Source organism: Doryrhamphus excisus, linkage group LG18, assembly GCF_037039965.1.
Source record: "Doryrhamphus excisus strain RoL-2023G ecotype Guam linkage group LG18, RoL_Dexc_Guam_v1.1, whole genome shotgun sequence".
In the NCBI taxonomy this organism is placed as follows: Eukaryota; Metazoa; Chordata; class Actinopteri; order Syngnathiformes; family Syngnathidae; genus Doryrhamphus; species Doryrhamphus excisus.
This window is the reverse complement of record NC_136374.1, coordinates 15,443,516-15,459,077: the sequence shown is the minus strand read 5'-3', so window position 1 is coordinate 15,459,077 and position 15,562 is coordinate 15,443,516. Positions and strand designations below refer to the sequence as shown.

General features: G+C 43.0%; 1 protein-coding gene across 4 annotated transcripts; it reads right to left on the bottom strand.

Annotated features, from left to right (window-relative positions):
- Positions 1 to 24: 24 nt before the first annotated feature.
- On the bottom strand, positions 25 to 15,556 carry unm_sa1614 (un-named sa1614). Of its 4 annotated transcripts, none has more exons than XM_058055634.2 (28): positions 14,906 to 15,556; positions 13,877 to 13,949; positions 13,671 to 13,816; positions 13,276 to 13,350; positions 12,890 to 12,939; positions 11,721 to 11,850; positions 11,551 to 11,636; positions 11,398 to 11,473; positions 11,228 to 11,308; positions 11,031 to 11,128; positions 10,827 to 10,896; positions 9,678 to 9,765; positions 9,453 to 9,504; positions 9,190 to 9,356; positions 8,112 to 8,245; positions 7,894 to 7,985; positions 7,624 to 7,807; positions 5,877 to 5,962; positions 5,668 to 5,783; positions 5,506 to 5,573; positions 4,628 to 4,735; positions 4,188 to 4,470; positions 3,229 to 3,396; positions 3,030 to 3,090; positions 2,463 to 2,536; positions 1,741 to 1,895; positions 1,231 to 1,355; positions 25 to 1,138 (listed from the first exon to the last, which is right to left on the bottom strand). In XM_058055634.2, exons 1-28 carry the CDS (start codon positions 15,029 to 15,031, stop codon positions 856 to 858), a joined length of 3,255 nt encoding a protein of 1,084 aa, XP_057911617.2. In that variant the 5' UTR covers positions 15,032 to 15,556; the 3' UTR covers positions 25 to 855. The 4 variants fall into 4 exon arrangements, with proteins under 4 accessions (XP_057911617.2, XP_057911618.2, XP_057911619.2 ...); XM_058055635.2 differs by having other exon boundaries at positions 9,453 to 9,501; positions 14,906 to 15,554; XM_058055636.2 differs by having other exon boundaries at positions 922 to 1,138; positions 1,227 to 1,355; positions 14,906 to 15,552.
- Between the last annotated feature and the right edge of the window lie 6 nt (positions 15,557 to 15,562).

Genomic DNA, 15,562 nt, shown 5'->3' with positions numbered 1-15,562 from the left:
ACAATAAAAACACTGTTTACCCACTGTTATTTATTTTTGACGCTGAAAAAGAACACTTTATATTTGAATATTTTTTTTTAATATCAAAATGAAATCACGAATCACTTTTGCTCCTTAATTGTCATTCATGAAAAGATAATTCAATGACCCAAAATGACACAAACACAACACAAATTGATAAATTTCCCTTGGACTGAAAATAAATCGAAAGACAAACATCCCAAATGACTTTTTATTTTCTGTCAAATAGAGTTTTATGGTAAAGTTTGTCATTTTTTTGCTATTTATTCTAATTCTACATGAGCTTTTAAGGTAATTTTAAATTTTTTTAATGGATAGGACAAAAATATACAATAAAGATGCACTAAACATGTGATGTTATGAGAATAAAGTCACGATTTTTTAAGTAAAGAAAAATATACATTATAATTCCTTGGTTCATCAATCCTTAATGATTGTTTTCATCCAGCAAGCACAACTTTATTGTCATCATGTTCTGACTTTTTTGTTACATATTTCATTCATATGCTTTGGTGCAGTCATGTAGTCGTTTATTTGTGGCTGAAGGCAGGAAGTGACTTGCTACTGAAAGGCAGCTGGACACGTCAGCCACGCCCTGTTAGGCTCCACCTCCCCTGCTGTTCTTAAAGTCCTCAAGGCTGACGTGAGCATCAATTTGTGCTTTGGTTTTCCATGAATTATCCTTTGTAACCAGGACCAAGAAGACGAATAGCACCAATAACGTCCATACAATCATTAACACAATCAATAAAAATAAATACAGTCGTTAGGGTGACCTTCAAAATTAAATCTCCAGTTGGAGATGTTTTATTTTGAAGAGCCCTTTCTAATTGGTCACTCTGGTCCAGCTCTGGTCTCCTGTTGAGTCCTCATGGGAAGGTCACCGACACTAAACGTTTCCATGACGATGGAGGGCATGAGACACAGGTTGCTATGACGACGTGGCTCACAGCGTCTCCAGGCTAGAACAATGCAGCTGTGGCAGGTTGAAGACCTCTTGGCAGTGGTCTGGTATTGAGGTGCTGGTCCGAGGTTGCTTCTCTTAGTCTGAGAGCGGTTGCACAAAGGAAGACGGGAACAAGCCCCTCTGGTCCGGTTCCTCTTCGATATAACCGTGCTGCACACATGCAAAGGTTCAATTACCTTTCACGTGACGGCGATGCTACATACGTTTGAGCAGGGGAGGTCAAGACCGGGATACGCACCCACCAGTCACGGTCCTCCTGTCCCACGACCACTAGAACTTGTCCCTCGCTGAAGCTCAGCTCATCGTGGTGGTCTGCCTCGCAGTCGTACAGAGCGCGAACCCGTCGAGTGGACCCCGTGCCCCGAGGCTGACAAAGATAATGGTCCATCATACAATAATACACCACAATAACATGTATGCTACTGATCAATATTTTAATACCACTTGAAAAATTGCAATAATTTACATTTTGGAGGTTCTAAGCTCTAATTAGAGCTTCAAAATGCTAAATTTCGACTAAGCAACCGTTGAAGTGAAACACGCTGTTCATCAGCTGATCAAATGCTTTAAGACCACAGCCATGAAAAGCCAAAATTTTTGAAAAAATGTTATTTTCTGACATATATTTAAAGGTTTCAAAAGTTTTTCTCTCCGAAGAACCTCCTTAATATCCGACAAAATGTAATTTCTTGCAATTTTTCCACTCGTTTTTTTTTTAAATTTTCCATCAGGAGTATACATTTGTTACTCACCAATGACCTGCGAGGGAGCGGCTGGGGGGCGGGGCCTCTATTGGTGCTCTCAAAACTCTGCGAGCGTTGATTGTTTGGAGAGCCGTTTGGGGAGGTTCTTCTGGTGTGGTGCAGGAAGTGGGAGGAGCTTGTGTCGCTCTCCGCCCTACGGAAAACTGAGGGGGGTGGAGAGAAAGGTCATTCATGTGATCGCAATGACGCTGTTTTTATAGCATTGTAAAATGACTATAGTCATTTTCCAAAAAAGGAATTGAACAATAAATAATCAGAAATATAATTATTTACCCGTAAGAGTAATTTTTTCCATCTTTTTTTGAAAAACCTTCAAATATGTGAGCTAATTCACATTTACATTAATAGCAACGTATGCTTGTTGACAGCTGTTTCATAAGATAGATGGAGCTTGTAACCTGCAATTCTCTACGTCACCGCTAGGGGCCAGTGTTTCTCTGAAAGTGAGCAACCACAACGCTTGTTGATGAGCCATTTATTATCCTGTAGTGAACAATGGAGACTGGATCACATCCAGACCATTTTTACAGATATTAGTGCGTAATAATGCAACTTATTTCGCTGTCGGTAATGCTAAAGGCATTATAATGTTTGATTGCTCGTTGCGTGTATCCACTCAATACAAAGGGCTGAAAATGAGCATAATAGGTCACCTTTAACGTTGTTGTTGTTCCCCATAACAAATTATAAAATATTATGAAATAACTAACCTCGTTTGGATGTTTCTGGACAGCAAGTGCCTCCATCTGCTTGTTCAGTCAGCGAGCTGAGAGGAGAAGATGGACTGCGGACACACAGATAGATAATTAATTACAGTAAATACACGGCTATTCACAAAAAAAAACAATGTCCATATACAACCAATTTCAGTGACTTATATTTACTTTACACTACAGTCGTATTGTGTTGTACACAACAGGCGACTGCCGGGGGTCCCCGGGATGGGCTGCCAAACGTGGAACCTCTTGGCGCTATGCTAAGAGGTCCCCTGTGAATTTTTACCAAGGACCTCAACAGACAAGTTCTGATATACTACATCTGAAATGTAATACATTATTTATCCGCTAGAGGTAAGCAGAGAACACATAATTTGTTTGATTACATTTCCTTTTACTTTGCTCCTTCCTCCTCAATAATTTGCTCTAACATACACTTTGCACTCAATTATGTGTGTTTACATTGAAAACTTGAAAAAGATGTTTGTGACATAACGACCATGGAGTACCATGGCTACTTTCTAAACCTACGCATCGTTGTTTTTATGACTGGATACTCACACACACTTGAAGGAGGAATCTGGTCCGCTGTAGCTCCTGAGACTGGCTGGTATCCCGTATTCTAGCCACACACACACACACACACACACACACACACACACACACACACACACACACACACACACACACACACAGACAGACAGACGACATGACACACTGTCAATCAAGAAGTTTTGACAACATGTACGTCACAAGTTACCGTGCTTGCCAGACTCGGAGCTGCTCCTCTTGTGGCGTGCGGCAACAGGCGGGGGTGGAGTCGTCTTCCTGTTTCCCGTCAGGGGGAAGAATACCTCCCCCTCGTGCTCCGCTTCCTCGCCCGCCCCTTCCTTCCAAGCAGGAGGAGGAGGAGGAGGAACGCTGGGAGCTGCGGCTCAACAAAACAAATAAAAATGTGATTTTATTGTCAGATGCTAGAAATGACAGGGGGCGGCACGGCGGTCGAGTGGTTAGCGCGCAGACCTCACAGCTAGGAGACTAGGGTTCAATTCCACCCTCGGGCATCTCTGTGTGGAGTTTGCATGTTCTCCCCGTGCATGCGTGGGTTTTCTCCGGGTACTCCGGTTTCCTCCCACATTCCAAAAACATGCTAGGTTAATTGGCGACTCCAAATCGTCCATAGGTATGAATGTGAGTGTGAATGGTTGTTTGTCTATATGTGCCCTGTGATTGGCTGGCCACCAGTCCAGGGTGTACCCTGCCTCTCGCCCAAAGACAGCTGGGATAGGCTCCAGCACCAACCGCTAGCCCCGTGAGGATAAGCGGTAGAAAGTGAATCAATAAATGTCATGAAAAGTGGTTAGTGCGCACGCATCACAGCTTGGAGACCCGAGTTCAATTCCACTCTCGGCCATCTCTGTGTGGAGTTTGCATGTTCTCCCCGTGCATGCGTGCGTTTTCTCCGGGTACTCCGGTTTCCTCCCACATTCCAAAAACATGCTAGGTTAATTGGCGACTCCAAATTGTCCATAGGTATGAATGTGAGTGTGAATGGTTGTTTGTCTATATGTGCCCTGTGATTGGCTGGCCACCAGTCCAGGGTGTACCCCGCCTCTCGCTCAAAGACAGCTGGGATAGGCTCCAGGACCCCCCGCGACCCTCGTGAGGAAAAGCGGTAGAAAATGAGTGAGAGTGAGTAATGACAGGCTCCTTCCTCACCTTTGACCCTGGGGGGCAGCGGTGGAGCGGGTGAGGAGGGCGGCGGCGGAGGGGGACTGGCCGCAGAGGCCGGGGGACGAGTGTGGTGCTCCATGGCCATGGCTAGCCTGCGTCCCACGCTGAGCAAGCCACCGCTACCTCCTCCTGCTGGGGCGGATCCTCCTGACAAACCTGTGCATGGAGGGGTGGTCGTGGAGGAGGAGGACGACGAGTGACCAAAGCTGAAAGGTCGTGAGGGGAAGGAGAAGGAGGAGGAGGAACGTTCTTTCTTTACAGGACCATTCTGGAAGTAAAAAGAAGAAAAAGGCTTCATCGTCAGTTGGCTTTGATATTGTTACCGTCAGGGAGGAGGCCATTTTGTTTTTATTTAAGGTGTATCAATTTCTGACTGCTTTTTTTTTTTTGGTGCTTTACTGCCATGCCGCCGCTGCCATGGTTACCTTGTCATCAAAGTCGTCATCGCTGTCATAAACGTCATCATGACGAAGCCTCCACTCGTACTCCACATGGATATGATGGTCAAACTGGTTAGACTGGGCCTGTTGCAGCTGGACGCACACACACACACACACACACACACACGTTAGCTTGAGTTGAAGAATAACAATATTCATTCATTCATGCTTATCCTCACAGGGGTCACGGGGGTGCTGGAGCCTATCCCAGCTGTCTTCAGGCGAGAGGCGGGGTACACCCTGGACTGGTGGCCAGCCAATCACAGGGCACATATAGACAAACAACCATTCACACTCACATTCATACCTATGGACAATTTGGAGTCGCTAATTAACCTAGCATGTTTTTGGGAAGTGGGAGGAAACCGGAGTACCCGGAGAAAACCCACGTATGCACGGGGAGAACATGCAAACTCCACACAGAGATGGCCGAGAGTGGAATTGAACTCGGGTCTCCAAGCTGTGATGCGTGCGCGCTAACCACTTTTCATGACATTTATTCATTCATTTTCTACCGCTTATCCTCACGAGGCTAGCGGTTGGTGCTGGAGCCTATCCCAGCTGTCTTCTACACCCTGGACTGGTGGCCAGCCAATCACAGGGCACATATAGACAAACAACCATTCACACTCACATTCATACCTATGGACAATTTGGAGTCGCTAATTAACCTAGCATGTTTTTGGAATGTGGGAGGAAACCGGAGTACCCGGAGAAAACCCACGCATGCACGGGGAGAACATGCAAACTCCACACAGGGATGGCTGAGGGTGGAATTGAACCCGGGTCACCTAGCTGTGAGGTCTGTGCTCTAACCACTGCAGCCCAGAATAAGAATAGCAACACAAATTTAATGAACTCACCAGCACCTCACAGTGGCTGTGCTTCAATCTGCGGCTCACATCCAGTGCTGTCTCACCGAGCTCATTCTCTGTCAATCACAATCATTTCACCACACAAAATACTGTAAATACACGCATTACTCATGTGTGTATGTGTATTACTGATGTGTGTATGTGTATTACTGATGTGTGTGTTGGCCCTGGCCCTCAGCAGCAGCTTCACACAATCACTCTTGTTGTGCAGACAACTGTAGTGCAGGGCTGTGTTCCCCGCCACCGTCTGTACGTCCACATTGGAGCTAAACAAACAAACAAAGTTGCAAACATGGCCGCCGTCTATTCATGAACCAAAATGATGAGACTGTTGCTCCGTGTGATCGGACCACACTGACCAGTTCTGCGCCAGGAAGTCCAGAATGTGTAAAGATGTCCTGTCAGCCAATAGGACAGCAAGGTGAAGCGCCGTCTCCCCTTTCTCCTGTTTCCATGGAAACATATGTAAACACGTTTTTATGTTAAAACACATCAAATGTTATTTTATCCTGAAACCACATGATGAAAAAAAACATTATTTTTACCTGAAAAATTCAAAAATACAAAAAAAACATTTTTGCCTGAATAATTAAAACATCAAAAATAAAAACTTATTTTTGCCTGAAAAATTCAAAAATACAAAAAAAACACATTATTTTTGCCTGAAAAATGTAAAAATACTTCCTGGAAAACACATGGCTTTTCATTCATTCACTCATTCATTTTCTGGCGCTTATCCTCACGAGGGTCGTGGTAGGGGGGTGCTGGAGCCTATCCCAGCTGTCTTCGGGCGAGAGGCGGGGTACACCCTGGACTGGTGGCCAGTCAATCACAGGGCACATATAGACAAACAACCATTCACACTCACATTCATACCTATGGACAATTTGGAGTCGCTAATTAACCTAGCATGTTTTTGGAATGTGGGAGGAAACCGGAGAACAAGAACATGCAAACTCCACACAGAGATGGCCAAGGGTGGAATTGAACTCAGGTCTCCTAGCTGTGAGGTCTGCGTGCTAACCACTTGTCCGCCGTGCAGCCTACATGACTTTTAGTATTCATGATTTGTGTTAAACAAATGTTCTTTAGGGCTGCAGATCTAGTTGCAGATCTCACAGCTAGGAGACGTGGGTTCAATTCCACCCTCGGCCATCTCTGTGTGGAGTTTGCATGTTCTCCCCGTGCATGCGTGGGTTTTCTCCGGGTACTCCGGTTTCCTCCCACATTCCAAAAACATGCTAGGTTAATTAGTGACTCCAAATTGTCCATAGGTATGAATGTGAGTGTGAATGGTTGTTTGTCTATATGTGCCCTGTGATTGGCTGGCCACCAGTCCAGGGTGTAGAAGACAGCTGGGATAGGCTCCAGCCCCCCCCCCACACCCCACTACGACCCTCGTGAGGATAAGCGGTAGAAAATGAATGAATGAATTAAATGTTCTTTACCCTCAGGATGTGCTGGTTGTACGTACTTGTATATGAGTACTCGTATATGCTGGCTGTACGTACTTGTATATGAGTACTCGTATATGCTGGCTGTACGTACTTGTACACGAGTAGTTGTATATGCTGGCTGTATGTAGTACTTGTATATGAGTACTTGTATATGCTGGCTGTACGTACTTGTATATGAGTACTTGTATATGCTGGCTGTACGTACTTGTATATGAGTACTTGTATATGCCTGCTGGTCTTACTTGTACATGAGTACTTATATATGCTGGCTGTACATACTTGTACATGAGTACTTATATATGCTGGCTGCACGTACTTGTATATGAGTACTTGTATATGCTGGTTGTACGTACTTGTACATGAGTACTTATATATGCTGTCTGTACGTACTTGTATATGAGAACTTGTGTATGAATACTTGTATATGAGTACTTATATATGCTGTCTGCACGTACTTGTATACATATGAGAACTTGTGTATGAATACTTGTATATGAGTACTTGTATATGCTGGCTGTACGTACTTGTATATGAGTACTTATATATGCTGTCTGTACGTACTTGTATATGAGTAGTTGTATATGCTGGCTGTACGTACTTGTACATGAGTACTTGTACATGAGTACTTGTACATGCTGTCTGTACGTACTTGTATATGAGAGAGCAGCGGGTGGCTGAGCTCGGTGCGTTGGGCGTACAGTTGGATGAGACTGTAGATGTCACAGCTCTTGGTGGCCTCCTGCAGGATCCGCAGCGCCGTGGATGAGCTGTGACTCCGCCTCACAAAGTGAACATCCTGATATTTGGACTGAATGAAGTCTTTACGCTCCGTCCTGCGTGCACGCATACAAGTATGTTTTAAACGACATATGACGATACCTTATGTAAACATGTGTGTGTGTGTGCACGCTTGTCTTACATGTGGCTGTGCTGCGATGGCTTCAGTGATGGACTCAGCAGGTTTGCCTCCAGTATCTCATTAAAACCTGAGTTACCAACGTTTCTGGCCAACTGAGGGATGGAATAAAAAATGGGAATAGAAAATCAAGCCTGCAATTGTATGTTGTATGTATGTAAGCATATGTATGTAAGCATTGCATCTACAAAGCAGACTACAGAGCATAGAGTTGGACATACCAGCAGGTCGGATGTACCGAGACTGTCCAGACTGAGGGACTGGATCCTGGAAACGTGGACGCCCATCTCTCTGTGGACCCCGGAACACTCGATGCACGTCAGGATGCCCAAGTTAGTTGACACCCAGCCCGGGTCTGCAGGGTGACACGGTGAATATTTGGAACCACTCAACATGGAGGCACAATGGATTTGATGAATTCAGACCCAGCGCTACATGGCTAACGGGTTTTTGGATATTTGGATATCCGTTAAGAGTCGGACATTCTGGAACAAATTATTGAAATTATTCCTACCAAGATTCCACTGTATTCATGATACATGATAAGATCTATCATGATTTATCAATAGCTGTTTAATTCTTGGCTGCACTGCGGTCGAGTGGTTAGCGCACAGGCCTCACAGCTAGAAGACCTGAATTCAATTCCACCCTCGGCCATCTCTGTGTGGAGTTTGCATGTTCTCCCCGTGCATTCGTGGATTTTCTCCAGGTACTATGGACACCACAAGATGTGAAGTTTTGATTTAGTTTAGTTTTATTTAGTTATGTATATGTATAAGAGTTATCCTTTTTAAAATGATTAAAACACTGTACAGATAATAAATTTTAGGTGTCTGTGTGGAGTTTGCATGTTCTCCCCGTGCATGTGAGGGTTTTCTCCAGGTACTATGGACACCACAAGATGTAAAGTTTTGATTTAGTTTAGTTTTATTTAGTTATGTATATGTATAAGAGTTATCCTTTTTAAAATGATTAAAACACTGTACAGTTAATAAATATTAGGCGTCTGTGTGAAGTTTGCATGTTCTCCCTGTGCATGCGTGGGTTTTCTCCGGGTACTCCGGTTTCCTCCCACATTCCAAAAACATGCTAGGTTAATTAGCAACTCCAAATTGTCCATAGGTATGAATGTGAGTGTGAATGGTTGTTTGTCTATATGTGCCCTGTGATTGGCTGGCCACCAGTCCAGGGTGTAGAAGATAGCTGGGATAGGCTGGGATAAGCGGTAGAAAATGAATGAATATTTAATTCCCATAAACGTCCATCCATAACTGGTAAAGTTGACCGGTCGGTTCTGACCTGGAGCTCCACAGTCGCAGCAGTTGTTGTTTCCAGGCATGCGTCTGATGTCATCAGTAATGGAGCGGGTCAGCTCCTCCATGCTGCTCTCCGCACCGGCTTTCCTGCCTCCGTCCAACGCCACCGTCAGAGCTTCCTGTTTGCTGTTGCTAAGCACCGAGATCCAGCTGCATACATAATCACACACACACACACACACCGTTAAAACGCCATACAACCCAAAGACACAATGACACAACCGATGAAAGGTTAGTTGGACTTACGCCACACACTCTGCTTCATCCTCCGCCAGGAAGTGGTAGGTACGATTATCTGCTGGTCGAAGCGTATGTTGTTGACATGATTGACATCTTTCAATTAGCTTAAATATTCCCAATAGGAAATAATATAAATACAAAGACTCTGTTCCATGGAGTTTTCCATCCAAGTGTTACAAAATATTATATAATTATAAAAATGCATTCAAGTGTGTGTGTGTGTGTTCCTACGAGAGATGAGGTCGAAGCATTTCTTGTCCTCCACGCTGGGTTTGACCTGACAAGTGAGCAGGTTGAGTCTGGTGGGAGGTTTGTTTGACTTTACAGGGAGGAAGAAGGGGAAAAATTAGTAGTAGTTACTGAGAAATAAAAAAAAAATAATGAGGAACTAATGAGTAGAGTGGTAACTGAGAAACTAAGGAACATACTGTATTTTCCGGACTATAAGTCACTCCGCAGTATAAGTCGAACAAGGCCAAAAATGCATAATTTGGTAGAAAAAAACATATATAAGTCGCACTGGAGTATAAGTCACTTTTTTTGTGGGTAATTTATTTTCAAAACTACTTGACCAAAACAGATATTACGTCAGTAAATCAAGTTCTAACGCGAATAAAAGAATAGAGAACAGGCTGAATAGATATGCTAACACATAGTTATGCTAACACAATAGTTATTCAGCTACACAAAAAATAAACATGAATGTGTCGTGTTTATGTAACATAAACAGTTTTAAGTACAGTAACTTTTGTTTTCTTCACAACAGTCTCCACTTTACGCCAGTTCCTGACAAGTTTCTCACTCAAACTTACCGTTTTCAGCTGCAAATTTTTTGTCTTCAAATTGTCTTTCTAAGCTAACGTCTACTGTTTAAATATTGAACTGTTAAGGAGTAGGAGATATCGGTTTGAAAGTCTACAGTGCCCTCTTGTGGCTATCCATAAAATTACATATATATATTTTTTCATTTATAAGTCGCTGTAACAGCCAACCTAAGAAAAAAAAAGTGCGACTCGTAGTCCTGAAAATACGGTATGTACATTTAGAGTAGTTACTGAGGAACTAATAAGAACTAATGAGTAGTGGTCAGGGTGAGGAAGTGTGGCGTCTGCGCACTAGACAATTAACAACAAGGTGTCGTGTGCTTAACGTCGCTGTTTTTACTTCCACCAACACACTTTACGTTAACCGTTAACACGTGACTGGCAAGCCTTAAAGCAACAGTAACCTCTCACAAGCCACACACACTCGCATATGAACACAACAGGTAGGTTCGTTCCTCATTAACTACTAGAATTGTATGTAACTTATTGTAAAATGTTACCAATTATAATTTGAACACAAATTATATTTTAACAAACACACACAGGTGTGTCTCACCGTTGCATGTGCGATAGTCAAATAACAGTTATGAACCGAACATTTCCTCTTCTGCCACATTTTCCTCAACCTGCAAGACAAGCACATAGACTTTTTTTTAGCAACTAACACACTCTTGTTGTTGTTTTAGATCTGGAATGTTAATCATTATCAAGCCTCACTTGTGGATGTGAGTGTGTGTGTGTGTGAGTGTGTGTGTGTTACCCATCACTCTTCTTGTAAAGGAATCCACTTCTCTCTGTTCCATACTGTTTATCTCCTAGCAGCTGATGCATGTTGTACACCTGCTTAGGTAAAGAATCCTGCTCATGCATGCACGTACACACACACACACAGACACACACACATCATAAATTACCATGAGAAGCGGTGTGAAGTGTGTGTGTTTGTGTGTATTTCACCTGCTCGGTGTGTACAACAGGTCTCAGTTGATCTCGAAGTGACACCAGTTGACGTTTTTCCTCCTCCTGACGCTGTTTCACCTTTTCCACACACATTACAGTATTATATACTGTATTACAGTAGTTTATAAGTATATGTCAATGTTATGAAAGTAACGTTTGTGTTGTACCGATGTCAGCACGCCGTTCAGCTCATCCATGTACTGCTTCAGCCTGTGAGTGGTAGAAACGCATTCCTGCAGGAAACTGGCAACACACACAAAAAGCGTAAATACAAGCAGCGTATGTGTTTATATGCATGTTTATGTAGCGTGCATCCATACTTGTTGTGACTGTGGAAGTGTTTGATGAGGTTCTGCAGCAGGTCCACTCCTCTCTTTGTCTTGATCTCATTGACTTTAATGAGATACTAAAGTATACACACAAAGTATACACATAAAGAGCGCTCACAACTACACCTCCATCAAGGCTTAATAATGACGGAGTTTCTGACCTCACACATGTTCAGCTGGAAGGCGCGTCGCTCCTTCTCCAGCTCCTCGGCAATCTCGCCGCCGCTCACCTCGCTCCTTACCATTCCGTACTGACGAGCGAGCTCACGCTTCTCCTTTTCCACCTGCTTGCTGCACATAGAGACACAAACAGAGGTGCCTCAGCACCTCAGAATGATGGTAATGGTTTAATTTCATTTGAACATGCATCAGATTACAATTGAGTGCATCCCATAATCAGTTCCCAGTTCCACATGTCCAAAAGGAGTAGGAAGAAGCAAAGCTTATTAAATCCTACCCCTCCATCTGGTACTTTTATAATCAGTAACTGTTACATTTGTTCACTTCCTGCTTTCCTAATATAGTTTAATTAAAAAAATATATATATTTTGTAAAATTTTGTTTATTTTTTTTATATGACCATACAATGACATAATGGGTATCATACTAACTGTCAATATATATCACTATATATAATAGGATATATATAGGAAGAAGCAAAATTTATTAAATCCTACCCCTCCATCCGGTACTTTTACAATCAATAATTTACATTTGTTCACTTCCTGTTTTCCTAATATAGTTGAAGTTTTTATTTAATTTTATTTTTGTCACGTACCAAAATACGAGGTGATATGACCATACAATATACATGTAATGTTAAACGTACAATTAATTTCCACCAATGGGGATAGACGTCCTGATAAGATAAGACCTACTTATCCTGAAGGAACGGAATATTTTGATGTCGGAATGGTTTATACGGTTGATAAAAGTGGGAATAGTGGACAACAAAAAAAAGACGGAATTTGGCATGTAAAAATGAAGACTGATTACATGGACTGAGCCATTTTTTTTTTGACTGAGCCATGTCACCCTGTATTGTTGGACTGTTCACTTCCTGCTTTCCGAATATAATTTTAATTTATTTTAATTTTATTTAATTGTATTTTTTGTAGTTAATTTTATTATTTTTTATTTATTTATTTATTTTAGTTTATTTATTTTTTGTCATGTACCAAATTACGAGGTGATATGAGCATCCAATGCCATAATGGGTACCATAGTAAGTAAGTAAGTAATGGGTACCATAGTAACCGAGGCAAGATAAACAGGTACATATAAAAGTATGTAAAAATACCCTAAAGAGATAATTAGAGTCCTCACTTACAATCTGCTCTCATAATCTCGCCAAGCTCTGTCGAAAGGCTTCTTCAGATCCTATAAAAACGCAGAAAAGACAAGATTAAAGCCGGCTGGAACATCATAAGACAAATATGGAAAATGGAAAATCAGATGACTGGAAGGCGTCCTCTCATGTTAAATAAATACTGTGTCTCAAATGGAATACTTCCTTCAGTACAATGTGACTTTGGGAATTAGTGAGTGTGTAAATGTTAATAGTGTAGTACTGTCCCAAATCCCACACCTGTCAGTATTTGCATTTGAAAACAAAGGGACGTTTTCTGGAAAATATGAGGAAAAATAATGGAATAAGAGCAGTGTAATGCAATTTACGGTACTTGTGAATGTGAACGCATCACAAGTCTCCCTCACCCCCTTCACCTCCCGCAGGTCGCCTTTTACCAGCGAGTCCAGGAAGAAGTTGATGTTGTGCAGCATGCTCTTCAGCTGCACACACACAAGGACAAATGAGACGTTCAGTACATTTCAGTAATCCCAGGATTATTCCAAGGAGATTGGGAATTTCAAGTGGACCCAGTTGGTTTTTTAATCTCATTTTCTCAGTCAGCTTCAAAGCCGACATAATCACGTTTATGTTTATTAATGTCTTCAATGACATCCCGGCCATTGCCAGAGGGGTTTCAATGACTCCCGCTGCTTTTCACTTTCACTTTCACCCAGGAAGGGTGCAAATGTAGTCGGTGACGACACCCACATTTAAAAAGGAAGCGACCTCTGACCCGCGCAACCTCTCACAGAGGACTCACCAGGTTCTTCAGGGGCGAGACGAGCTCCTTGGAGAAGTCAGCCAGGCGACAGAAGGCGGAGCCCACCTCTGACTCGCCGTTGGAGTGACAGTTGATTGACAGTTTCTCCATGGATAGGATGTACTGCTCCAGATGGGACACATGCTCTGATAGACATACATATAATTAGCAGTGTGTGTGTGTGCATTTAATGTGTGTTTGTGTACCTTGTCCTGATGTGTATTTGGCTTTAGCTGCTTTTTTCATCTTCTGCAACAACAAGCGGTCGCTGTCCAAAGCCTGGAAATACACACACACACACACACACACACACACACACACACACACACACACACACACACACACACACACACACACACACACACACACACACACACACACACACACACACACACACACACACACACACACACACACACACACACAGTCACATCAGTATGTGATTCACCTGCTGACTCAACACACTGACAGAGACAACTCTTTGTTCTCGAACATCGGCCTGTCAGCTTGCTGTGCTCACTCCCGTGTTATCTAATAGTTTAGTTTACTCCTTTACTACCATTACTTCACTTAAATGTATGTTTTTCAACTTGAAGCTACTAATTCCAATCTCCCCTGAATGCACCACGAATATGCGCTCCCCAGTCCTGTTGAAATTCCAAGGAGGCATAGAAGGAAAATCGATTTAAAAATAAAAATATTTGTATTTTGTACAGCGTGTAATTGATGTTAGTTGAGTGGTTTTGGAATACTATTTAAATACATTTGCTCTTATATTGTTACTCTTATATAGCCGGAAATGAACGGCTAGTAAGAGTAAGTAGAAAAGACAGGACGTACAAAAACGAAGGTAAAAATATTAGAAACAGTGCAGTTTGATGCATTATAATTACAAAAACAGAAATAAAGATGATAAATGAAACATAATTATCTTTGCAAAGGCTGAATGTGCTTGTAATTGCTACTGAAATAGAGCAACGTAATGCTAGCTTAAAAGCTAATGTTGCCTATGACCGGGCTAACATGTTAACCATAATAAATAATGAATGACGTCAGAGGAATGAAGTGATGTTGTATCTTAGCAACCAGAGGATGCAACAGGAGAACACGAATAATATGTTTTTGGACCAGTTTGGTCCGGTTGTGTGTCGGAGAAAAGTTCCGGTCTGTTACATGACACCGTACCAGATGAGACCCCCCTTCGTCCCCGCATCCAGGTTAACCGGGCCACTGACCTCCTCCAGCAGGTAGACGGTGTTCCTGCAGCCGCCCATCTTGGAGCTGAACGAGGAGGTGGTGGGCGAGCTCCAGTCCTCCAGAACCTCCTGCACGAACTCGGAGACGGACACGCACTCCGGCATGGTTCCTCCTCTGTACCCTCCAGCAACCGGGCCAGGATCAGAATCAAGACGGGACCGGGAACAATAGCACAAAAGAGCGAGGTTGCCAGCGGGGGATCCCTCTCAGAACCAGAACCAGGACCAAATGTACGTCATGGTCTTGGAGCCGGGATGAAACCAATGCCAGATTTGAGCTCTTAATTGACGCTGATTAAATTGATTATGACTTGATTAGCTTTTGTCTCACAACAAAAGCCGGTTCGTTCTAGGTTCTTCTGGTCTGACAGCACCGGGATAAAAACGACAATCCGGACTCCTGTTAAAGTAACGAGTGTAGGTTCGGAGAAGACCCGGAGACCCGCCCGGCTGGCTGGCTGGCTGGCTGGCTGTCGAACCTGCTGACAAAGAGCGGAGCACCAGACCAAGCAAGCCGAGCTCCGCACGCCGGAAGAGGCTTCAGAGGAGCTAAGAAGCCCAGTTAGGTTGGGGCTCATCCATTATCATGGCGATTCTTCTTCTGAAGTTATTCTTCTGTTTTTTCCATTTAATTAT

What these genes read in the sequence shown, in the direction of transcription:
- unm_sa1614 (XM_058055634.2), bottom strand. Translation starts at nt 15,031, where the DNA reads ATGCCGGAGTGCGTGTCCGTCTCCGAGTTCGTGCAGGAGGTTCTGGAG. An exon ending in CTTTACAAGAAGAGTGATGG is followed by an intron (nt 10,897 to 11,030) that starts GTAACACACACA and finishes CTTGTCTTGCAG; the next exon opens with GTTGAGGAAAATGTGGCAGA. An exon ending in GACTTCCTGGCGCAGAACTG is followed by an intron (nt 5,784 to 5,876) that starts GTCAGTGTGGTC and finishes TTGTTTGTTTAG; the next exon opens with CTCCAATGTGGACGTACAGA.